This window comes from Calonectris borealis, chromosome 1 (assembly GCF_964195595.1).
Source record: "Calonectris borealis chromosome 1, bCalBor7.hap1.2, whole genome shotgun sequence".
NCBI classification, from domain to species: Eukaryota; Metazoa; Chordata; class Aves; order Procellariiformes; family Procellariidae; genus Calonectris; species Calonectris borealis.
Genome location: NC_134312.1, coordinates 16,434,053 through 16,458,520, shown reverse-complemented (window position 1 = coordinate 16,458,520; position 24,468 = coordinate 16,434,053). Strand labels below are relative to the sequence as shown.

At 43.5% G+C, this 24,468-nt stretch overlaps 1 protein-coding gene across 1 annotated transcript in view; it reads left to right on the top strand.

Moving 5' to 3' along the window:
* Positions 1-5,513: 5,513 nt before the first annotated feature.
* The window catches only part of LAMB4 (laminin subunit beta 4), a 41,492-nt gene continuing 22,537 nt past the window's right edge, over positions 5,514-24,468 (top strand). The window contains exons 1-17 of the mRNA XM_075148828.1: positions 5,514-5,547; positions 6,789-6,946; positions 10,673-10,808; positions 12,214-12,287; positions 12,955-13,143; positions 13,745-13,808; positions 14,366-14,580; positions 15,394-15,514; positions 16,162-16,350; positions 17,426-17,605; positions 18,376-18,485; positions 18,967-19,046; positions 20,062-20,212; positions 21,145-21,276; positions 21,985-22,170; positions 23,343-23,464; positions 24,174-24,294. Of these exons, the coding sequence (XP_075004929.1) occupies positions 5,514-5,547; positions 6,789-6,946; positions 10,673-10,808; positions 12,214-12,287; positions 12,955-13,143; positions 13,745-13,808; positions 14,366-14,580; positions 15,394-15,514; positions 16,162-16,350; positions 17,426-17,605; positions 18,376-18,485; positions 18,967-19,046; positions 20,062-20,212; positions 21,145-21,276; positions 21,985-22,170; positions 23,343-23,464; positions 24,174-24,294 (2,262 nt within the window). The remainder of the gene's footprint in view (positions 5,548-6,788; positions 6,947-10,672; positions 10,809-12,213; positions 12,288-12,954; positions 13,144-13,744; positions 13,809-14,365; positions 14,581-15,393; positions 15,515-16,161; positions 16,351-17,425; positions 17,606-18,375; positions 18,486-18,966; positions 19,047-20,061; positions 20,213-21,144; positions 21,277-21,984; positions 22,171-23,342; positions 23,465-24,173; positions 24,295-24,468) is intronic.

Below are 24,468 nucleotides of genomic sequence, written 5' to 3'. Positions count from 1 at the left end.
AATATATCTAAAAGCTCACTGTAGCTATCCTAACAATGTACAAAAAGCAGGGCCATATCTCAAGTCCTGAGGAACCGTGGTTACGGCCACAAGGGGGGAAAGGCTATTCACAGGGTCTGTGGTAGGGGGACAGGCCCCTTTGGGAGGGCATCCAGAGCACCTAGGAGTTCAGCTTCACCGTATAGCTGTACTGATCTAACAGTTCTCCACTGCTGCTGCTGTAGCTTCAGCCTTTGTCCACATCCTGGCATCAGTGCTGCTGCGTCTCTGATCCCATGCAGTGTGTCACCGATGGGTGTAGTCCCATGGCGTCTGGATATGGTGGCCGGAGCTGGGTACTGTTAACAGGGTTCTAGGCTCGATAAAGGGTGAAGAAGGTTTGGGGTTCATCCAGGAGGTCCAGTTGGGAGGGAAGAAGAGGGGGCCAGAGGCAGCCCTGCAGACTAGGCTGCAACACGTTGGAACAGGCTGCAACAGGTTGGAAAAGCTCTTTTGCTTCCTTTTCCTCATATGTGTCTTCAGTTGTTTCTTCCTGAGCATATTCCCATTTTTTTTTTTGCATGTTAATCACCTCTGCTGTGTTTTCATGCACAGTAATCAATTTTTTTTTGAGTTTAGGGAGAGTAATTATTTCTGATTAATAGGCCAATAAGCAATGAAAAGTGAAAAATTTCAAGCACTTTTGTTTATTGATGTGAGAAGGATCCTAGCAACAGCCTTGTCCAGTTGTACTGCATAAACTCACTGATTCTGAATAAACTAAAATGAGATCACAATAAGGCATGTGCCAGACTTCTCATCCTGCCAGTTGCACTGCCAGCTTGGAAATGTCAGGACCTTAGGAAATAAAATGAAACGTTGTATCTTGAATATATATGTCTTGAATAGCACTTTGAAAAATCACACTGATATTTTAAAACAATACAGTTCATCATCCTCTCTGTCTTTTTTCTCTTTAGTGTTCATTACAACAATCAGCAACGCTGTGCCTGCCAGGGAGATAATATTCAAGTTGAAGCTGGATTTCTTGTTTGTGGTGAAAAAAATAAAAAGACTTCAAATATCTGACTTGCACGCAAAAGGTGAAGGGCGTGAATGGGGTGCTGTGACTATTAGAAAATGAAGAAGCTTCTCATAATTTATAAATAGACTTTACATCCTTTTAAAATGTGGAAAAGCTCATTTAAACAATTATTAAACACAATTTTAAAAGTAGCTGTTTGCTCCAGAATGCAAGATATGGAGGAGCAGCCAGCTGGTGGGATGCAGAGGCAAAGAGGCTGGGGGACGGAGTGGCCTCCCTCTCCCACTGCCCCTGAGCGCCGCAGTATATTCTTCTGCTGTCCTTAGCTCTCTCCTGATCAGATCTGTCAAATAAAATACTTCTCTTATTTTATTGTAAGCTTATACTTCATTCTGGTTTTATTATTTAGTGCTACATTCTCCCAGTGTGTAGAAAACCAAAAAATGCACGGTCTTTGCCTTTGAGAAATTACACTTTAAGCATAAAATATGCTTGAAGAAATGAAAGCAGAAACAAAAGAGGAGAGAGACAAAAGTAGCAAGATGGTTTTGCTTTTTGGACCATTAGATTTCATTTATGATTTTGGCCAGTTCTTTACGGATGGGATTCATCTCAGTACACTTTAGTTGCTTAAAATACAGGCATCTGTCCTAAGGTGGGGAACTGGGCTGCCCATAACCAAAGGAAAGCAGCAGATACCTCCAAAGGGGGATTTACCCCTTTAGGGAAAGTATCTAAAGAAGGTGGTAGGATGGAGCCGGTAGGGATCCCCATCTTTCTGCATTGACTCTACAGGAAGCCCAGGTGATTTGTTTAGATTAAATACTTACTTTTCACACGACAAGAATAATCCCAGGCTCAAATAAGTTTATTTCTTATTGAAACTTTAAAGAAACCCAGATTTTTTTTTTCCTGATGTTTTTCACATTTTCATTACAGGGGAAAAAATCCATATACCCAAAGAGACATTTTTATTGGGAATGTCCATCGGAGGAAAATGCCTATCTGTACGGGCTGGTGCCAACTGCCCATCAGCCAGCATCCCAGGGCCAGGCTCTGGAGCGTGGCGGGTGCCTCTGCTCCTGCCCTCTCCTCACTGCTGGTTGGTGTCTGTGAAGGGAATATGTGCCGAAGTGTGAGCAATTCCTGTCCTTTGTGTGTATTATGGGTATGCCTTGGGCCTAAGAAATGACAACCGTAGGACCTGTGATGACTTGAAAAATCACGCACCACCAATGCTATCCACCCTCCAGCCAGCATGGGACGAGTGATGCATTATAAATCCAGATCCTTTACCAGTGGAGAGATTAAAGAAGCAAGAAAGAAGTTTCTTAATCCCTGCCTCAAGCAGTTCAAAACCTCCTTCTTGCTTGGGGTCCCACATAAATCAAAACACAGGACCAGCTATATTCTGCAAATAAATTTTCCTTGATATTTACTTCTCACATAACTTCTCTGTAACAAAATCTGAATTCTCTACCAAATATGCTAATAAAATGTCTACCATTCTATAATTTAGTAGCCTCATAATAATAACACTTTCTTCAGTTATATGTCACTCTTTCAGAGAGCACTTGACATACTGCTTACACATAAAAAGTAAGATTAATATCTTAATATATCATTTAGTCTGTTATTTCTTAATATTGAAAGCCACTAAATATAAACCATCTGTACAATAATTAATCATGCATGAATACAAACCAAATGCAGATTAAATTAGCCTGAAAAAAGTTTCCCACAAGTAATTTCCACATGCAGTTGAGGAAAATAATTTCAAAAAATTTAAATATATGAATTATTTCTGCTGGAGCGAACAATCATATTAATGACAGAGGACCTAGTACTGAGCATTGCAATAGGATTAAAGAACAGGTATCTTTTTTTTTTTCTGAAAGAATAGGAACTACCAAAAGAAAAGCGATGATTAGTTTATAAAATGTATTTTGCACATATAGAAAAACTTCTGTTTGAGGATGTGATGATACTTTACAGACAATCATGAATTAAGCCTTACAAGCAATCAGAGGAGAACTGATAACAAATATATCACAACTAAAAATGTGTACCCAAGACAACCTGACATTCTGAAAACCGGAATCAAAGTGCCACAGGTTTCAACAAAGACACCAAAACCACAGTGGCCGGTTCTGTGCATGAGCTGGTGAATGCCATATCGGAGCTGCTCCATCACCGCGTTTCCCGCGACCGCGCTGTACGCCGCACGTGCTTGCTGCTGTGGGCAGTTACAGGCGAAGCTTGTGCTGAAGTGCAAAGCTGTGATTCAAGTTGCCATGTTGGCTTTAGCTTTAAATTGAAAAAAGCCTAGTGCTCACAGCAGTGATCCAGAGCTTGAGCTAATCTGAAGCTGGCTCGACAGTCCACAGGGGTGCGATCACCGCTTTCAGGTAGGCATGTTTACAGTCACCTCAAAGCCCAAAATCAGCCCTTCCGGACTGTTTGCATCCCTACCATGAGGAGTCATCCTTCTAGCCCATGTTCAGATAAACCAGTGCCACCAGACTTCCGATGTTAAGTAGCTGTGAAGACTTTGAAGTTTGGCTGCAAACCGGACCAACTGAACAGTTGTTTAATTAAAAAACAGTTAAAGAGTTGTTTGCCAGCACTTTAAGAATCCCAGCCTTCTCTTTTCAGTTGCATGAACTTTTTCTGCCGTGAACTCAACCTGTCACAATTTTCTTTCACTGCACATATTTCCTGATGCCAGAAGCTCCGGCAGAAAGAGTTCACAAATCAAGCCTTTGGCAGGTTGCAGGCTGGGTCTCATTCTCACCTACACCTCGGTGCCTCGGGGGACGCGCTGTCTTCTCCAGCTGAAGCGCAGAGGTATGCCTTTGCTTGCTTCCCTCAGTCGGCTGTGCTCGTTTCCAGATGAAACACTTGGCTGTCTGAAACCCAGGTAAGACCTCTTCAGTACTTAATTTTCCTGCTAAGCATGGAACTAAAGTATGTTGGGATTCTGCCGGTCCTTGTTTCTCTGTTAAAGTGAGTCGTGTTTAAAGAGGATCGCTGGTATTGAACATCAAGGTGTTAGACAAGGTAGGGACTGGGACGTATAACTTCCAAGATTACTCTTACCAGGGATTCCTATACTTTACTGCAGTGCTGTTGCAGTTTAAGTCATCTTTGAGTCTGTCCATTATTCTGACAGAGTGTAAAATTTAAAGTCCAACTCAGCAGGAAAACGCTTGCTGGGTTCTGCCTCAGACGCCGGCTCTGCTGCCAGCCCTCTCGGTAGCCGGGGAGCCGGGCGCAGCTGTGCAGATGCGCTGCGGCACCCTCTCACCGTCACACGCCAGGCTTTCTGCGGCCGTGGCAGGTGAGAGGAGCTGAAGCAGCACGAAGTGCTGGTGGCCCTTGATAGCTTTCCCTACCTGTGGTTGCTGAAATAGCCATGTAGGAACGGCTGTTGTGTCATGTGCTGTATAGAGCCGCGTGAACCAAGCCTACATGGAGCCTGTAATATCGAAATACTTTGAATGGTTTTGCTTTGTTCCCCCTACTCTGGGCGGGTTATTTCATCGTAGCTCATTCAGCACAGCAACGGCTGTATGAAGGTGAGGAACAAGAACTGAGCCGGGAAGCGGCACTTTGGGCACACTCACGTGGGGATGCCCCAGCAGCTGGAGCTGCATCAGGGCACGCTGGTGCCTACAGATGGAGAAAGAGGCGGAAGGTACAAAGATGGGGGACAGGCTGTGGTCTGGGAGCTCTGCTTGGTGGCAGGATGCTGGGTTGTCTTTTATACCCATGGCTGCCTTCTGTTTTTCCAACAGAGGTTTTGTGTTTGCAAGTCTTTTTTTCCTCAGGTGAGTAGGAAGAGGAAGGGTGTGAAGTAAATGCCACAATGAACCTCCCTTGGGTTCACACTGAGGTTCCCCTATACGACCCTATACGAGTCTTTTGCATTGATACTGACATTACCTGTTTTTCCTCACCGCACTTAAAGATGCGGTTATAATTCTCTCTCTGCCAAAATTCATAGCACCTGCCTTCAGGCATTTCTCAGTGGTGTCTTCATCAGGACCTGGGTCTTTGTTTTAAATCAATGCAGGAAACATGAACCTCCAGAGAAGGAGTGAGATCTCTGCAAACAGCCCTGCTGAATTTAGTTAGGATTAAATAGCTTATATTCAAGTACTATAATATTTTTCCTGATAGTATTTTGTTTTTACTTTAAACTAAGTGTGAATATGTTTTTATGGTCTTCTCCGAAAGCCTTTGTGAGATGTCCCTCTGCTTTCATCCCTATTTCAGTGCTGAAAATTGTCAGGAGAAATTATTGCTAAAACAAAACCAAAGCCAGGGTTTCCTTTTAACCTTTATATTTTTATTATGGCTTTGTCACTTTACTAAAGGCTAGCTCTGCGTAAGCCTACACGCAAGGGGTGCCTTGGTGAGGCAGAGCACCGCGTGACCCACCAGTTCGTCTCTTGCAACGGCACCAGTTTGAGTTTCACGGGGAGGCATGAGGCTGGGGCTGGCCATCCTGTTACACCTTAGTAAGTACGGATGTTACAGTTATTCAGGCCAATTTTGAAATATTACCATGTGATTTACACATCTCTCCAAGATTTTGTTAGAGTGCTTCTTGTATGTAGGCTGTTAAGATACACGTGACAGTGAGTCCTCACGCCCCGCTCCCCTGCCTAGGAGCTATGAGTGATGTGAAACCTTTAAATACAAAGAAAAGCTAATTGAGTAATTGAGTAACTGTTGTAATTGAGTCTGAATCAGGTCCTGAAAGGGGCAATCATTATCTACTGACAGCTAATATCGTGGATCTGGATAAATAAAGAAGAACAGGCTAACCAAACATACGCATGGCTTTATACCTAAGGAGTCAAGCTTCACTCATCATCTGAAGTATAGCCTGAGCCATAGACTGAAACCTGGCTGTAAAATACTGTATATTTACTGCTGTAATTGCATTACTGCTTTTGGTGTTCTGTGGGATCTTCATGTATTGATTGGTTTTTTTTTAACTGCACTTTTTATGACAAGTTGAGCCAGGTAAAGCTGAACAGATAAAGCCTCCGAGGTACCCATTCCTGTTCAGGGTTTCAGGACAGAACTTGTTTAAAAGGACAAGCCCTGTAAGGGAAGTTTTAACATAATGGGGAAAATATTTAAAGCTGTTTCAGGCAAAATAAATCAAAAGATTCTGCAATTATTTAGAGAATTCGGAATTATTCTGTTTAATTATTAATGACCATTCCACAGGGTCTGAATGGAGGGTTCTGGGACCGGACCAGGAGGTTCACTGCAAATCATCAGAAAATCTGAGGGACCCCGATGTCAATCCTGGTCTCAGTTCCACCATTATCATTCGGAAATCAGCAGAAATCAGCAGAATTAATCCAAATTTGGCTCTGCTCACAGAGTCAATTGAAATTGTGATTCTCTTGCAGGAGTGCTGGCTATGGGTATGCCAGGGTAGGAAGCATAATAAATTATTGCTCGTAGCAGATTGGCATGTTTACTGCACAATAGTGTGCTGAGAATTTAAGTTTTAGCATAGATTTGCAATATGCTAGCTATATTTTTTATAATGATTTTGTAGCAGGTGTGTTCATTACCAAAGCTCTTCAAGATTCTACCAAATATTATTAAGGACAAAAGGAGTACAGGTAAAGGATAATTTAGTTTTCTGCTGATGTTAGGATGTAACTGATTTTCTCTGGAGAATACTGCTGGGTATACAAAACAATTTCATCTCTCTTTGATCTTCTTTTGCGTTCAGCGCTGATAAGACTCCAGCATGCACAGGATGACTGTGATGCTGGGTCCTGCCACCCGGCCATTGGGGATCTCCTCCTGGGTCGCAGCAAGCAATTAACGGCCTCGTCAACCTGTGGAATGAACGGCCCTCAGAAGTACTGCATTATAGGCTACCTAGAGGTTGGTTTGCTCTTTCTTTTTTAATAAACTGAACTCTGCTTACTAACAATATTCTTATTTGTAAAAGGAAATTGCCCAGACTAGGAAGTTTCTACTGAAGTTGTCTGAAAAAACATGAGACAACATGACATAAGCCTGGCGGAAGGCAATGCCTTATTGCAGCACATGGGGAGAGCTTGGCAGCAAACAGCCTCCACAGTGACGTGTAGCCTCTCAAGAGGGAGAAACATCCATGAGATGGAAATGAGCACAGGGATTTCTGACGGAGCTTTGCTCTGTGGGTCCTTTTCCCACCCATGCCTCAGAGGTGAAGACCACAGTTTGGATGTGCGTGAGTGCTTAGCAGGAGGAGTGTGGTCCTGCAGGCCGTAGGCACTGCCTCGACGGGCCTTCGCTAAAGGACATGTCCCATACAGTTTTGAGACCTGAGGCAGCCTGTGAAGTGATTCACACCATGTCCTCTCATGTCTTTTGATCTGAAATTAGACCAACGTCGATAAAAGCAGAAAGCCATCTCCAGCAGAGGGAAAACCTAATGGTGTAGTCCAGTCTTTGGCCGTGTGAGTGGGTGGACAGATCTGAAATGTGGGTGATCAGAGGGATCCCTCTTGCTCCCTGGCCGCAGCGATGGGGGCCGTGGGGGACCAGCGGGTGTGCAGGAGCCACGGGCAGAAACGGGAATTCCCCTGTTGCGTGTCCTGGAGGACTTGGCCCCACTAAGCTAATAAGTTGTCGCAAATAGAAATATTTTCACTAAATACCAGCTGTAGGCTGAAGAGGAAGTTAATAAAACACAGCTTAACTTATAAGCATTTGAAAATAATTATGTTTATGACTTTCTGGCAAAACGCTGTGACACATTTACAGTGCAGAGCTCTGCCACGCTGAGATGGCATCAAGCACTGCTCCAAGTTACTCATTTGCTTTTCTGCAAAATGTAAATACCTCTTTCCTCTTCCAAAAGAGCCTGTGAGCTGCTCTTCACCCTTTGCTGGTTTTCCCCATGTTGTTTGAACAAGTGGATCCTGGGCACTAACTCATTGGCTGTGCTCTGAGTCTTGGCACTGCTTGGTAGATGGGCACAAAGAGCCATCTCAGAGACATCGTCTTTCTGGCCCTTAGCTGGATGACTGCCTTTTTTTTTCTCTTTTTAAGAGGAGATCAAAGAGCAATAAAAAATTAATATTTTCACTTGCCTGTACTTATCCTTTGAATTATGTAAATACAGACTCATGAAAAGGAACAGCTGTTCCACAATAATCCCTGTGATTTAATGCTGCTTCAACATATCTTGATCCCTGGTGACTGTCTCCTGAAGAGATGAGAGCTACAAATTCTGCTGCTTTGCAGAGCTTGAGAGATAGAGGCTTATGCTCTGGCAATGTGATCTGCTGTACCAGCTCCCCTTAAATGTGTGTGTCACCTAAGATGTATCAGAGAGTCCCACTCAATTCTCTTTCTCACTAGCACGTTCTTGAACGCTTTGCTGGAGGCAGGCCGGGAAGCTTTGCATCTTGCAAAGCCAAGTGCTTCCTCCCCCAGTTCCCCTCCTGATGACCTGTGTCAGGCATCATGACAAGAGCAAACCTTACTTGTGAAAGTTTGTGTTAGTCAATGTGGCAAGCTGCCAAGAGCCAGGACTCGGTTGGGATGTCTTATTGAAAATTCACATTGAAAAAAAATTAGAGTTCAACTGCTTTGTGTTTGAAAAGAAGCACTGCAAATCATTTTCAGTCTTTAACGTGTCTTGTTGTTTCTAAATGTAGGTTAAGTGGTTTTTAGCCCTATGATTTGATTTACTAATAACACATGTTTTGAAAGGAAAAGAAAGAGGACTCAGTATTGAGGAGAGTATAAAGCTGCACACTTCAGAGGTAAATGGGATCTGCCAGACTTGCCTCACGTGGACATGCACGTGCTTGTCCTTTGAGGCACAAAAACATTTTGTGGAGCAAAAGATTATGAGGCACATAAGATTTTATGGAGCAACCTTAAACATAAGTTGACTGAGTGTCATATTGTATGTATCTATATAAACCAGAGAGTGGGTGTGCACAGTCCTGCCAAATGCTTCGATAACCTGAGCTCTCCTTAACAGAGCTTTGTGAAATGAGATGACAGAGTATTTTTTGTGTTTCTGTCTCATCTTCTAAATTGTACATTCGTACATTTGTCGAGTGTGGTATAGAATGACTGAATATAATGTATATTTATCATAATGTTTAAAACACATGAATTATACCATACCTGTAAATCTGTATCTCTTTATTTATTTAAATGCAAGTAATTCCCAGGTGATTTCATAATACAAAGATGTCCAAACCATTCCTAATACTTCTCCGTAGGTCCTGAGTGTGCCAGGTGGGGTGTCTCTCTGCCTGTCCCCTTCTGGGTCATTTCCAGCCCAGCTCCTGCCACTGACTTCCACTTTTTGTTTTCAGCAGCATCCCTGCCAGCCTCCCAGCCAAGGGCACCCTGTGCCTCCTCCTCCAGCTCCCTCTGGGGTGCTGTGTCATCCCCCCTTCTCCCTGCCAGCGTCCCTGCCAGCCAGGCACACAGTTTGGGCGTCACCTTCCGCTTTGGTTTATCCCTGAGTCCTCACACTCCGGCTCTGCCCAAATCTCGTAGAGTCCGTCTGCATAGCGCAGCCGCCCCTGCCCACCCTGGGCATCCCCCAGTGCAGCCACTGCCGTTCGCTTCCGCATGGCACTGCCGGCTGCCATCGCATGCTGCTTGGGCTTCCGCATGGCTCAGCACGGGTCATCTCCCAGCCCGGCATGTTAACCTTGTCACCTCTCCTTACTGCTCCCACTCAATCCCCCTCTTATCACCTTAAATAGGAGCTCCTTGCCCTCGCTTTCAAAGCCCTTTTGCAGACAAAAGCCTCTCATTCAGCATTGAGATATTGGCTAATCATTGCCACCGTCGTCTTCTGCTTGTTACATTTTTAAACAAGACCCTTTCATCCTATTGACATCCCCATTTTCCTCCTTTGCATAATTTCTAAACTTTTCCAGTTTCCCTATGCCCACAAAAGTCATTGACAGTGGTCGGGGTGGTGGTGTCAGCCCAGACCACCTACTTGCATTGTACCTGGATCCATCCTTGCCTTCGATTTGTACAACAGCACCTGTCTGCTGCTCTTGGCTGGGTCTCCAAGCTGCCAGAAAATGTGCAAAGAGAGAGGAATAAAATGTATAAATGATTTAGTGAATGTTCCTCTTCAAGGCTTCTTCAGACCTTGAAAGATCCAGTCCTCCCTTATAACCCCTCTGCCTCCTCACTGCCAGCTCTGGCTGAAAGTCTCTACAGCCTTTATGAGACATGAATAAAAGCTCAACTTTTAAAAAATAATTTTCTCCTGAGAAATGCTTGCAAAACAAACTCTCGCAAAACAAACTCTCTGGCAGCTAAACCCAGAATCGACACCTTGACGAACTTACTTCTTTGCTCTTACTGAGATCCCTTTTCCACAACTGAAAAAGCGTATTGTTTATAGAGTACCTGGGGCAAACCGAGGCCAACATTTACTATATGCACGGTTTGTGCATATGATGATTTTCTTGGGCTTGTCCCTTATATATGAAAGCCTGAGAGATTAAAAGCACAGGCACCCAAAGTAACATGACAGGCTCCAGTCTTGCAATGGCATAAATACGTGTACATCACCAGATCGTTAGAGAAGAGACCAAATTCATCTTTTATCCTGCTCGTTTTGTTTTCTAGGCTGAACAGAAGTGCTTTCTCTGTGATTCCAGATACCCGTATAATCCCTATACGCAGCACAACAGTCACATGGTTGAAAATGTTATCACAACTTTTGAGCCCGATAGGAAAAAAAAGTGGTGGCAGTCTGAAAATGGTGAGTTTCTTGGAGAAAATATTACTGCAAAATTACTTACTGTGAGATTTATTTACGTAATTGGGATTCATCACATTGTCTTCATGAAGAGATGAGACAAAACTGCATCTACTCTTTGATTCGGTAATACTGAGAGATTTAAAGCTATTTGTGTGTAACAATCTCGGATTTAGAAATTCTGTTTTTCTACAGACAACTTTCAAGCACAGTATCTCCAAGAGCTGGCCAGAGGACCCGCGGCAGTGCTGTGTTATACACGCTGGCCATGCATTTTTCACAGTGTCTGCTTTTCAGGGAAATGTGATTTGTGGCAAAAGGTACATTTGCCTACAGATGTGTAATGACAGAGTGTGTAAAACACAAATATCCATTTAAAAAAAATAGTGCTTGCAGTGTAAAGCACGAATACTTTAGGAAATAATTAAATGAAGCCTGGCTATCAACACCCTTATTGCCACATGTTAATTTTGTCGCAAGGTTCTCTGTAGCAGTTCTTCAGTGGTATCAATTTATATATCCTTACAGCTTCTCTGTGAAGGTATGATAGGAAGAATAGCATCTACTCTACTTTTTTGACATATCGTAAATATGTAAAAAATATGTGACTGGTTAGAAATTAAGGCATAGAATAATTAAGATAATATGTTACCCCTATTTTGGGTAACTAAAATTCATAAGCCTTGTTTTTTCATGAAGTCTGGCAAGAAACTGTCACCAGTTTTGGACATCAATGTCAATAAAGCTGTGAGAGGATCTCCTCTTGCTCTCGCCATCTTTCTTCTGGGATGAGGTCTCACGCACAGCCTGGAGAGCCGGAGCCCTGGGATGCTGCATGCAGATGTGAACAATGGGGATATCAGCTGAGCTCCTGCAACTCTCTACAGAAAATGTGTGAATTGTGGGGTTTTTTTCCCATACTTGTTGCAATTTTGGAAGATGCCTGGTGTGATAGCTCAGCTCATGACAAATTTCAGGTCTGGCAGTATAGAAGGGTTTAACAGATCTGTTTAGCGTGAAGAAAACCCCATATTTTTATTTTTTTCTTAGAAATAAGAAAACTATTTGGATGGATTTTAAAAGAATCTGACTGGATACAGGAAGATGTAAACCCAGAACCTTACCATCACCATCACTTACAGTCCGAATGGTCTGAACTGGACCTTTAACCATCTCCTGCAGTCTCAGTGACATGCGGCATTGCTGGTGCCAGTGCCAGAAAGGCAGCGCATCGCATTGCCCCCGAGAGAGCGATCCAGCCGCACGCCGGGTTTGTGCACAGGGGATGCCCTAAAGAGCCTAGCTCCTGTGCTGGAAAAGGCATCTTTAAATTCCCCACGGGAAAGCTCTCTCAGCAACCCCTCCAATGTGAGCATTGTGTTCTTCACTTCATTTTCATTCTTTTCAGGTGTCGACCATGTCAGCATTAGATTGGACCTAGAAACTTTATTCCAGTTCAGCCATCTTATCCTGACTTTTAAGGTACATCTTTTAGCAGACCTTTTATGTAATGTTATACACTAATTGCTTAACCACAGGAATAAATTGCTTAGAGAGGCAGTGAAAGCTCCATCTTTAGAGGTTTGTAAGAACAGGTTAGATAAACACCTGTCAAGTATGGTTAAGTTATAGTTGATCCTGCCTTAGGGGAGGAGGATAGACTGAAGAGCTTCCTATTCATGTGCCTTCTGGTCCTATTTTCTAGAAATCTGAGAATTAAAGCTGAAAAGAAAATTAAGTTGCAAAATTAAGCCCTAAAAATTTAGGACATTTCTGAACTGAGGTTGCTCTTTCAAGTTTAGTTTAGTTTAATCTTCTTACGCATATCCATTATGATCCAGATCGTTACAATTTTTTTTCTACAGAATTCCTACATTGTTATGGTAAACTTCCTTATTTAGGAAGTAATTTTATATCTATGTGGAAGGTTGCCCCTCCCTTTTGCTGAGAGGGCTTAGATGAGGAATCCGGCTTTTTCAGAGAATCATGTAACCAGCACAGTAGCCCTGTAGGGAGCCCGCAAGCTCCCAAACGCAGAATTTTAATTGGCAGCTGTTGGCATCCCCCAAACAGGAATGTCAACAGAACAACTCCTGAGATGTCTTATCAACACCTGGTTAAGGAATTCTTGAAATAATGTTTCCTGCAGACATTTCGGCCTGCAGCAATGCTGGTTGAGCGCTCCACCGACTTTGGTCAGACCTGGAAAGCATTTAGATATTTTGCACAGGACTGTGCAGCTTCTTTTCCCAACATCTCTTCTGGTCCGGCAAAAAGTGTGGCAGACATCATTTGTGATTCAAGATATTCAGACATCGAGCCCTCCACTGAAGGCGAGGTATTACCAAGTGTCTGTGTTTGTATAGGTTCAGATCATACGTGGCTGTTTTTCTGGCGCTGAGGGTCTCTTGTCTGTATCCATCAGATCCACTTATACAGGTTCTGAGACATGAAGTGCTATTGACTTTACTGAAGTAAGAGGGAAAGACAAACACTGCACTTTACCCTCGGTTTCACATCCAAATGAACTCATAAAACAACTTGTACAAAACGTTCTACTGCTCTTTCCTGCTTTCCAAATTCACATGGAAGTCCCCCTCATAAGAGATCTTGACTCTCCATCAGTCTCTACCGCTAAAGGCAGGGGCCTGTCCTTTGATCCCTTTGGTAGGTGCTGGTCCCATCTCTACATCACTCTAGGGCACTGTTTTTCCTTCCTCCTGACACATCAATCCACTAAAAGGTCTTTCTGCCTTCCTCAGCCAAGGCCAGGTTGAAACCATGAGAGCACTTGCTGAATCAGGGCTACAGCCTTGTGTTTCTTTCTTTTATGGGATCAATAAAGTGGCATTAGTAACTAATGGGTCTCAGGTAACAGACTTTATATCCAAAAAGAATAGCTTCAGTGATCTATAGAGCTGTATTAATTTATTTTGCAGGTTGTTTTAAAAGCTTTGGATCCCACCTTTGAAATAGAAAATCCGTATGTGCCATATATCCAAGGTATGGACAGTACAGGTTTTCTCCAGAGATATGTTGCTGGTGTTGCTTGTTTTGTACGCTGAAAGGGTGAAAAGCTCAGCTGGTGTAAGTCAATGATGTTGAAAATTAGGTAGCAAAAGATCGTAGGGAGACATCTGTATTAATAAATAAAATGGGCCAATCTTGTTCTCTAGCCCTGAGGGCAAACGGCACAGCTCTGCAGAGCTCATGCATGCAGCTGGACTATCTTTCCTTCTGGGATCAGGTGGCCCAATCCACACCGCCTCTTGGGAGCCGGCCCAGAGCTGTACATGAACCCATGAAGACATTGACTGGGAAGATATAGGTTGGCCCCAGCCAGAGCCATACCAAGGAGGGTGCTAACGCTTCCGCAGCTGCGTGCCAGGAGTGGGTCCGTGCCCTGGCACTGTATGGGTTACCGGTCTCGGCCAGTATCAGATCATTTTCACTATTTCTTCAGTATGGGGGAATTCTTGGATGACTGATCCAAGCTGAAGATTTCATACTGTTCATCTTTGAGTGGACTTGGACTCTTGATTTCTCTTCTTTCCTTCTAGAGCTCATTACGTTGACAAATCTAAGGATCAATTTTACTAAACTCCACACCCTTGGGGATGCTCTGCTTGGAAGAAGGCACAGTGATCCCCTCGAGAAGTACTACTATGCTGTCTATGAGATGGTTGTGCGGGGCAGCTGCTTTTGCAATGGCCACGCCAGCCAGTGTGATCCCGTGCAGAATCTGCGAGGAGATGTTTTCCATCAGTCTGGGATGGTGCGTCGTTAACGCTGTCTCCAACAAGGGCAGTCCCTACCTGGTATTTTGGGGAAGGAAGGAGATGGAGGGAGGGAGAGGAAGGAAGTTCTCTGGTGCCCATTTGCAACTCCAAGTTATAAAATGCCTCAATACAGCTTCTTCCTTTAAAACCCTGGACTGGATTGCTCAGAAGCTATCTCTTTGTTGGCACTATTATGGTGTTTCAAAAGCAACTGGGACAAGACATGTTGAAAATAGCAGCAAAATACCAGAGCTGTAATGGTGCAAATGTAATGCAGTAAGTAGCCTGTGGTGTGTGCAGACTTGAATGGCCGCTCGTTGGGTGCATTCCACACTCCAGCTGGGCTCGGGGGCTCTGCGGCAGGAGAGGAGGCATTGGCACAAAGGATAGCTGATAATGCAAAGCTAATCCATGAAAAATAAATTATTAAAAAATTCAGGAACATGATTGTGAATTCTTTCCTTCTGGGAACAAGAGGTTTTTTCTCCTGGAAAATATGTATCTCAATATAGAGACATGTAGGGAGAGAGAGATTGAATTTAAAAAGTTGAATTCTCCTTTGATATCTCTAGAAGTATTTTTTTTCCTTAACGTTGCTCAGTGGCTTTAAAACTATTTGGTTAAAGTTTGCAGGTATTCTCCAGACCTTTTACTCAGATAATTAAGAATTATGTCAGCTGAGGGAGCCAAAGAGCTTTGAATTTTCCTGATCTTGCTGGCATACCTTGAGCAGATATCTCCTCTCCTCTCTTCTCCTCTCCTCTCCCCTCATGTCACCTCACCTCCTCTCTGTTCTCACCACGTTGCAGGTCCACGGGAGATGTATCTGCCACCATAACACGGAAGGTTTGTCCTGTGAAAGATGTAAAGATTTCTACAATGATGCTCCATGGAGGCCAGCTGAAGGGACACAAGATAATGCTTGCAAACGTAACTCAAACATATTATTTTCCTTTTCAATAGCTGGGGGGTGCGTGTAGCACAATCCCGGCGCAACCCGTAATAGGTTGGCTGGGTTTCTGGGAGGGAGACTTTTCCATGCCTCATCTAGAAAAATAGATGGATTCCTCTATCCATCGGTGTTGTGTTGCCGTACAAGAAAGAGAGCTTTTTCATAACGAGAAAAAAACAATAAAGAGAGGAATAATCAACTAATGCAAAAAAGATCATTCATTGATTTGCATAGGGTCTTTCTTGTGAATGAAAGAAGAATTTAGACAAGGCTAAATTATTTATTTCCACAATAATGAGTAATGTAGGATATACAAGAATAATATATTAGGATCTGTAACAAATATTCAGCTAGATCTTTCTCCAGTGGAGTGGTGTTCCCCACTGCCTATCAGGCACACTCACCTGCATGGGTACTTTTCCAAGTGGAGGGTGCAGTTCTGTCGTGAGTCTCCAACGCTTCCCCCAGCTGTAAAGCACAAGGCCTGGGAGTCTATAATCTTGCTGGGGCACTGAAATCATGTGAGTAACAAGTATCCCCATGTTAACGGTACACAGCAATGGTGTGAAGACAACAATAATAGGAATCGTGGTGCGAAATACCCCACTGTTTGTTCTGGTTTCAGGGTGTAACTGCAACGGCCACTCTGGCAGATGCCACTTTGACATGGCCGTGTACCAGGCCAGCGGTGGGGTCAGTGGTGGTGTTTGTGAGGACTGTCAGGACAACACCACGGGGCAACACTGTGACCAGTGCAAACGTTTCTTTTACCGGGATCCACTCAAAGTCATTTCGGACCCTCACGCATGCCTCCGTAAGCTTTGCTTCTTTAGCTTCTGTAAGAATGCCTCAAAACGGGGTGGTTCGGGTTCTCTTTGCTCTGAGCCCCATGGCATCCCCATGCTTAAATGTTCATAAGGTTGTAAAAATGTTGCCAAACCTATAACATCCAAACTACCTTATAAAGTAGCTGCATGACAACATCCTTGAACCAGCATTGTGACAAGGGCTGCATATTCCAACTCATTGCTAAACTGAGCTTTGAAATCCAGCAGGGTTATCATCCTTCTTGAACAACATCAATATAAATATGAATAGTAATAGTGCTGTTACTTCTGTGATAGTCAGGGATTACAGGAGAGGTGCAAAATGATGGGAGGAGCAATAATTTTTGCTAGATACCTGCCACATATAAGAAAAATAAGCTTTCCGGCATGAAAGCCCTTCTTCTGAAAGATGAGCTAAATTCAGTATTAACATAGGATGGGAAAAATGCTCTGAGTATAATTTAATTGTAGTAATTGGTTGGCATGACAAGTCCTTGAGGAGCCAAGTAGAGATTACCCAGGGAAGCGATGTAGTAGCTGTCAGCTCTGATGTGAGAAATGGGTAGTGCCTTAGGAAAAAACGGGATGCGTCATGAAGGCAGCGTCCCCTGCTGAATCCATTCCGGTAAATAATTCAGCTATGGCCAAATCAGACCAGCTCTGGGGAGGTGGCTCACACTTGGTACCCCTCTGCAACCCTACAGCTTTCATGAAAGCATCCCCAAAAGTTATGCTTTATAGTTATAGGGACCTCTCCTCCACAGGTACTCTGGAGAGGCTAGGGAGTGGATGAGTAACGCCTATTTCTACCCAAATATACCCAAAGCAAAGGGTATATTTCTACTAAAGTGAAGACTGTAGCTCTCCTCCAGAGAAAACGTAGATCTTGGAAACACAGTGGCTGTGCATTGATTGTAAAGCACCCAACACAACAAGCATGGATGAACCTCTCTAGTCTTTACAAGAATCCTGAATTTGTGCCTACTTGCAGCTCCGTAATTGCATTTTCATGCTTATATCTAAATGTGCTTTTTTTATATGTCTCCTTGGCCATGCCTGCAGCCTGCAACTGTGACCCCGAAGGTACGTTGCACAACGGCATGTGCGAAAGCCGCACAGATCCTGCACTGGGAACGGTTGCGGGCCAGTGCCCTTGCAAGGAGAACGTGGAGGGTGTCCGCTGTGACAAGTGCAGGGTGAACTACTACGGGCTGAGCGGCAGTGACCCTCTGGGCTGCCAGCGTACGTAAACCACCTCTTTTGTTCTTCTTTCCAAAGCACTTTTAAAAGATGGAGGTAGTTGAATGCACAGATGCACACACTAATGCACAGATGCTACCTGCTTCACAAAATACCCAGTTGCCTACTATAATTTAATGTCAATGTAATTTAACGTACCTGGTGCAGCATCTGAGGTGGAGAAGATACAAAATCACTTGCAGAATACATAGTATATTATAACGGATCAGGCTGTTGTTAATAGAAGCATTGTTAAACATGCAATTTAATTGAAAAGGGAGACTAAAACGTATGAAAATAATTTTAGAATCAAAATCAGCATAAGGGTGAATGAGAAGCCACAGACGGGCTGTTAGGATAGTTGGACTCTGCACTGCACAGTGCAGCGTCCAAATGGCAGGAGCTGCTGCCTTGCCATGAGAGCTTCCAGCCAGCCGTTCCTCCGAGAGAGGCTCACTGAAAAACACGTCCTGCCCCGACCCAGGCACACTGTGGGTTTGTGAGCACGTTATGCCCACAGACATGGCAAACGACCACACCGGGCTTCTGCCAGTGCCCCTGCTCCCCCCAGAGAGGGTACCCACTGAGGAAGGTGGGTGCACCCACCCCAGGTCAGTCTGAGGGCTGCAGGGTGCCAGGGCATGTCCATCTGAAGAGCATCCGTCTGGAGGAGGGAGACCGCCTGTCATGCTGATGCCACATCTGAAGCAAATGCCGGTCCTGCTGCCGTCACTGGGGCCCGCGGAGGTAACCGCATGTTCCTCTCCCTGCAGCCTGCAACTGTGATCCCTCCGGCAGTTTGCCTTTCTCCATCTGTGATCCTGCCACCGGAGAGTGCCTCTGCCAGCGGTTCGCCACAGGGCGACGCTGTGAAAAATGCGTCGTGAGTACTCAGTTTTTGTTATTACTTCTGCATGTGGTTTTAGAAGTCTCCTCTCCCATCTCCCACCTTTTCATTGCCAGAAAAGTAAACGATTAGTCAAAATTCAAACTAATTTTACAGTTGTATGCTCCCATTTTGCATTGACACACCTGGTTTTTTTTTACTGCTTGCAAACATTTGTGTAATCAAATTGTGCTAGGAGGAGCACTCCCAGGAGGGGAAAAAAATGCAAAATCATGTCCTCAGGCCATCTTTGCTGTTTACAGAGCAACTTGCTTGCACAAATGGGTAAATATCTGGCTCTTCTTGCAGTGGCTGAGCACCCATGCAATCTGGTAAGAGAAGCAATCTCCCATGACCAAGCACAGGCAGCAGCACAGTAGTGCTCCAGAGCATCATTCATCCAGGGGAATAATTTCTGTTGTGCTTTACATACTTAAATATTTGCCATAAAAGATCTTTCACTTTCTTTTTATCCTAGGTAGGATACTGGGGTCTTGGCAACAGCTTGTACGGCTGTTCTCCATGTGACTGTGATATTGGTGGATCCCAGAATAACTTGTGAGTTAATGTTCTTCAAGTTGTTTCTTGATTTTAATTTTTATAAACTCTTAGGCTAGATTTCCTGATTAGGTTAATAGAATCTCAGTACATATGGGAAAATAGACTGTAGATGTAATTTCATCATATACAAACAGTGTAAAGTCAGGTTGGGATCTTGGAAATTTATTTGTGATAAGTGGATTTACCTTTTTCCTTTGAAGCCAACTTTGAATCAGCTTAAGCCAAGATTTGTTTAATATAAAATATAAACTGCATGGCTTGAGAGAACCAGAGGCCCTAATATTAATAGAAATTAGAAGTAAGTTAGAGGTGACATTTTTAACTTAGTTTCCTACGTCTACTTTAAGCTAGAAATAACTTAATTTTTTCTGATGTACTGGCTCCTATTCAAAATATATAATTTTAGAAGCAAGCTTGGTTTCAGTTGGGCTCCTCCAGAAGTCTGTTGGGCAGGGGTCTTCACTACTGCTGTTAGACTTCAGACATAGGAGCACACAGTCCGATGCTGTAGAGCAGCTCCTTGTGAGCAGGTAAATCAAAGCTAGTAATCATCTGATGTGTTAAATAAGAGTTTAAGTATATGAAAACTACCATATCGCATCAAATCAAAGGTCCTTCTGATCTCATGTTCTGCCTCCAAAATTGTGGGTGATAGATACTCAAGAATAGTGATAGATACAGTAATAGGTACAGAAAGAGATACAAGAAATGGATACAGGAATAGATAGTAATGGATGCTCAGGAAACAAAAGGATCCTTGCTTCAGGTATGGAATGGACAGAGAAGGACAAAGCATGTCATGTCTCCTAAGCGATGAAAAAGTAGCATTGAATAAATCCAGCATCGGAAACAGAGGGGGTGGGTGGTAGGAGGAAGTTTAATAAGGGAGGTGATCCAACAATGGAAGAAACGAAGCAAAGCCGAAACAAGGGTGGAGCTGAGCTGTTCTCGTGCTGTGAGGACCCAGCCATGCCACACTCTGACGTCCTCCCTTTACCAACTCTTACCCTAGGTGCTCACCGAAAGATGGGCAGTGCAAGTGCCTTCCCAACATCGTGAGCCGCCAGTGTAACGAGCCAGCCCCAGGCTACTTCTTTTTACCCCTGGATTATTATATTTATGAAGCTGAGCATGCAAAGCCCCTTTCTGGCTCTGCACCCTTGGTACGTAGTTGGCTTTTTAGGTGTCATACTGAGAGGGGATCCATGTGGTGGTGGCACAGGAGCCGAGGCTGCGGAGAGGAGCCCTTGCTCAAGGAGTGGCTGGGGCGGCTCTTTGGCAGGAAGATACAAAGCAAGTCCCTTGACCGTCCTCAGTTCAGCCTTATTCTTCATGGACATGACTATCCCGTAACTGTGGCTGTTACCAAGGGGCAGGTGCTACAGCATGGTGTGACCTGCAAGCTCTCCTTGCTGCTCCTCAAGTGCGGGCTGCTCTAGCATGAATTAGATAAATTAATTTAATTATTTAAATTAGAGGAAAATGTTTGAGTTGCCAACAGCTATCACGAACTGTGATATTTCTGGGAATCTCCAACAGGGGAAGAATCAAATTCCTCTCTGCTCCATTGGACTCATTTCTGCTGCTTTATATAATGGCACTGATTGTAGCCCAATTTCCTCAAGAATTTGGCATCCATCTGTAATGTTTTTAGAAAAATTAATTTTTTTTTTCCTTCAAAAGGGGGGTAATTGTTCCCCACGCAGAGTACAAGTATGGAATGCATTCCTTCCGCTGCCTATGTTTTTACTAACGTTTCTTCTCCGATGTGTTGTCCAGAAGCTATAGAGAAGGAATAATAAAAAAATGTTTATTTGCAGGTCACATCCACAAATATTTAGCTATAATCACAACCAGTAATCATCCTGCTGTCCAATAATTAAATGAAAAACAGATGTCTGGGACATAGCTTAAGAGGAAGTGCAAGTTAATTGTAAGACAGTGAGGGAAAAGGGTTTCCAGCAGCTGCTGGGCCATAGTTTAGAGCTTCACCCAGAGCTTGTTTTAGGCGTGTGGATTTTCATTTAGCTGCTTATCTACACTTCAACATTATTGAGACAGTGCTGTCCCTTCTCTCATTACTTTTACTTCATAGGTTAAAGCAAGCACTCTTCCAAGGTGTGACATCTACTTCCAGAAGCAAGGCTATGAGTTCACAATTGAAAATGGAAAGATTGTGTTAAACAGGAGCAAGAAACGAAGTATAAGAAAATCTGGACTGGAACAGGTAAATTGGTACTTTAATAGTTACTTAAGGTTACACCAAATACTAAAATTTTATTTTGCAACAAAGGGCAAGGAAATGTCTGAGCATGTGGGATTCACAGTCCTAGACGTTACAAACCTGACACAAATGAAATCAATTTTTTTGGTACGCAGTTGGGCTGGACATTTTATAATTCACATCAACAGGTTTGCTCTGCTATGTCCAGTGCCATTGTAGGCTCAGGTTCAATTAATTGTTTAGAAGGGAAGAGCCCCCATGAAAGGTTTTGCTTGCAAGACATTTCCAACATTTAAGTGTACCTAGATGTTAACATGGTACCTACTGCATTTAAATGCTGTCAACTCTATCATTGTAAGTATTGATATTTATTTATTCAGCTTACAGTGAAAAGTCCAGCCACGTATGAAATCAAGCTTAATCTGTTTAAGGTTTGCAATGTGAATGCCTGGACATGCCAAATATAGATGGATGGATTATTCTAGTCCTTCTTGTTGCTGTTGTTGCAAAGCTAGAGGAAGCATTTCTCTATATGTGACCCTAAACATCCTACATTTGGGAGTCTCAATTGCAAGCTTGTTCAGAAAATGAGGCTGGCTGATGGCTGAAATAAGTAAATAACATGGCAGAAATGCTTCCTGTCTTTTTCTGAGTTTGTTTTTTTGTAATTTGACTCTGTGTGTTGTTGAAAATGTCAACATCTCTTTGCAGGGTGCAGTGCAGTTTGGACAGGACTCAGCTGTGTCGGTGGTTTTCAGGCAGCCCAGCGCCGGTCGGTCTGTCACATGGACAGGACCTGGCTTCGCCCGCGTTCCCAGCGGAGCTGGGCTGAGATTTGCCATCAACAACGTTCCCTTTGCTATGGACTTTGATATCACGATTCGTTATGAGCCTGAGGTACTTGTGGTGTCTGGTGTGTCTTGTGATGTTGCGATAGATGTATAGTAGGGTCTATTTTGTCAATAATAGGACACAGCAACTCTTTATATCTAAATTTAAAATTGTTTGCCTTTTCATCCTTATCAACAGAGCAACGTGCTCTCCACTGATCCCCTTAACTCTTTCCACTCATATCTGAAAAATCAGCATCACACGTATTTTCTAAGCATTGGCCAAGATTTCATCTTCTGGAGTTCCTCTTTTGGTACCTTTGCTTGGATTGGACCTTTGTTCATAAATCAGACACAGGCAAAATCCAGCTCCTTTTAGATGGGCATCCTGTATTTCTAGCTGGGATTTACTGGGCAGGAAAATGTGCACAGGCAGGAGTGATCTGAGTAGATATTTATCTAGGGCTTTTGCAGACATCCAGCTCCCCTGTTGCTCCAGCTGGGCTCTAAGATGTGTGAAAATTGTAGGAAAACAGCCAAAATCTTATTTTTTGCCTGGACAAAATTTCTCTGTGATGAAGACATGTCTAGGGAAATCTGTTAACCCAAATCTGGTTAAACCCAAGTCCACACCCATGTCTTCAAAAACACAGGCAAATGTTTTATTGGTACCAGTATTTGTATACGACTTGCTCTTTCGCTTTGCAGCTCCTTGGGACAATCCCACCACTCGAGATCCTCCTTCTATCTATTGTATTCTGTTCTCTTGTTGCCATTCTGAGGCAAACAAAACTCCCAGTGTCTTAAAACGTGAGAACAATATTGCAGTAGGCTGGTTTGATGTAGCTTTTTCCTTCTAAGGATTAGATTAAACAGTTGAATTTTGAAGACTTTTGTTACAAAGTCTTTTATGTTTGTTATTCCTTATTAGATGTGAGAGGAGGCAGATAATGAAGGATATCTCCGGGACAACGCTGTGCTGAGAAAGGAAACAACTCCAATGACTTTAACAGAGCTGTTTCCATTTGCACCAGCTCAGGTCCCATTTCCGTCTCTGCTCAAATACAATGCATTTTTCACAAATAACATTATTTTTTTTAGTCCTGTAAAGAACAAAGAGAAAATCTATTTTGCCACTGCAGTGTGCAATCATTCAGATGGCTTTCATTAACCCTGGCAAAGAGAAAGTGGGTTTTTCAGATATGAAAAATGACCATAATTTTTGTCCTTTGTTTATAGTCCTCGGAAGACTGGTTAGCAAGTGTTGCCATCCAGCCCGCTGGTATTTTGTCAAGTCAACGCTGCAAAAACAAGGGCCTTTCACAGGAGCCACATGCGTTGCCTCTCCCAGCTACAAAGAGGTCTGACTATTCCTGTCCTTTTGCCTGTAGATTTTCTGTGTACAAATCTTTTACTGAAGCACTGCAGAGTGATAAATGTGTGGGAAAGTGGGAATATTAGAAACACATGTGTGGCCTTTCCTGTTGCTGTCACACCACAATACCACGTAGGCTCTAAGGAAGAGTCTGATGCTCCAGTCCTCAGCCTGGCAAAGATTTGCCCAAGCCAGGAGAGCAGCCTGAGATCCTGCTGGGGTTAGTCGTTGCTTTGGCAAAGACCCAACTCCAGCTATTTCAGTGTAGAAAGGAAATATTGACTTAAAGTCACCGTCCTAGCCTGTTTTCAAAACCAGCTTTTCAGCTTGGAGCTATGTAAAGAATAGAGAGGAGCCAAGAGGATGTGACCAAAGTCTTGATCAAACAGGGACAGGAAAGGACAAATATAAACAGTGAGCTGCAAACTCCTTTGCCTGAAGTAGTAAAACCTGCCATTTTCAGTTTAATCTCACCAGGTTTAAATTGCACTTTGTGAACCATTCAGGCAGAAGTCATGCAGCTTTCCCAAAGCCTGCAAGCAGCGGGGCTGGGTGCGCTCCCCGCGGCAGCAGGGCTTGCGCGGGGCTGCAGGCGTTAGGATGCAGGCACAGGGGGGAGGGAGCGCTCACCGCATCCAGTAAACTTGCCTTGTCCTGACTCCTGGCTATAACTGTGCTTTATTTCTGCTAAATAGGATTGCACTTCTGCAAAGTCCAGTCTGTCTGGAGCCGGGAACAGAATATTCTGTGGATGTGTATTTTTCTCAGCCCTCTACCTCTGACCCAAAGGTGAAATCGTTCATCTTGATTGATTCAGTGAGTAGTTCTGTCACAATTTCCTTGAGGCTGTATTTATACCAGTGTGATTTTTTTTTTACACAGACTTACTCAAAATATTTTAAAATCATTTATTTACATATAGAAATTCGGGGAAGTGTGCTCCTGCTTACCTCCCTTGGCACTGTGTTTGCATGTTTTTGTATGGAAAGA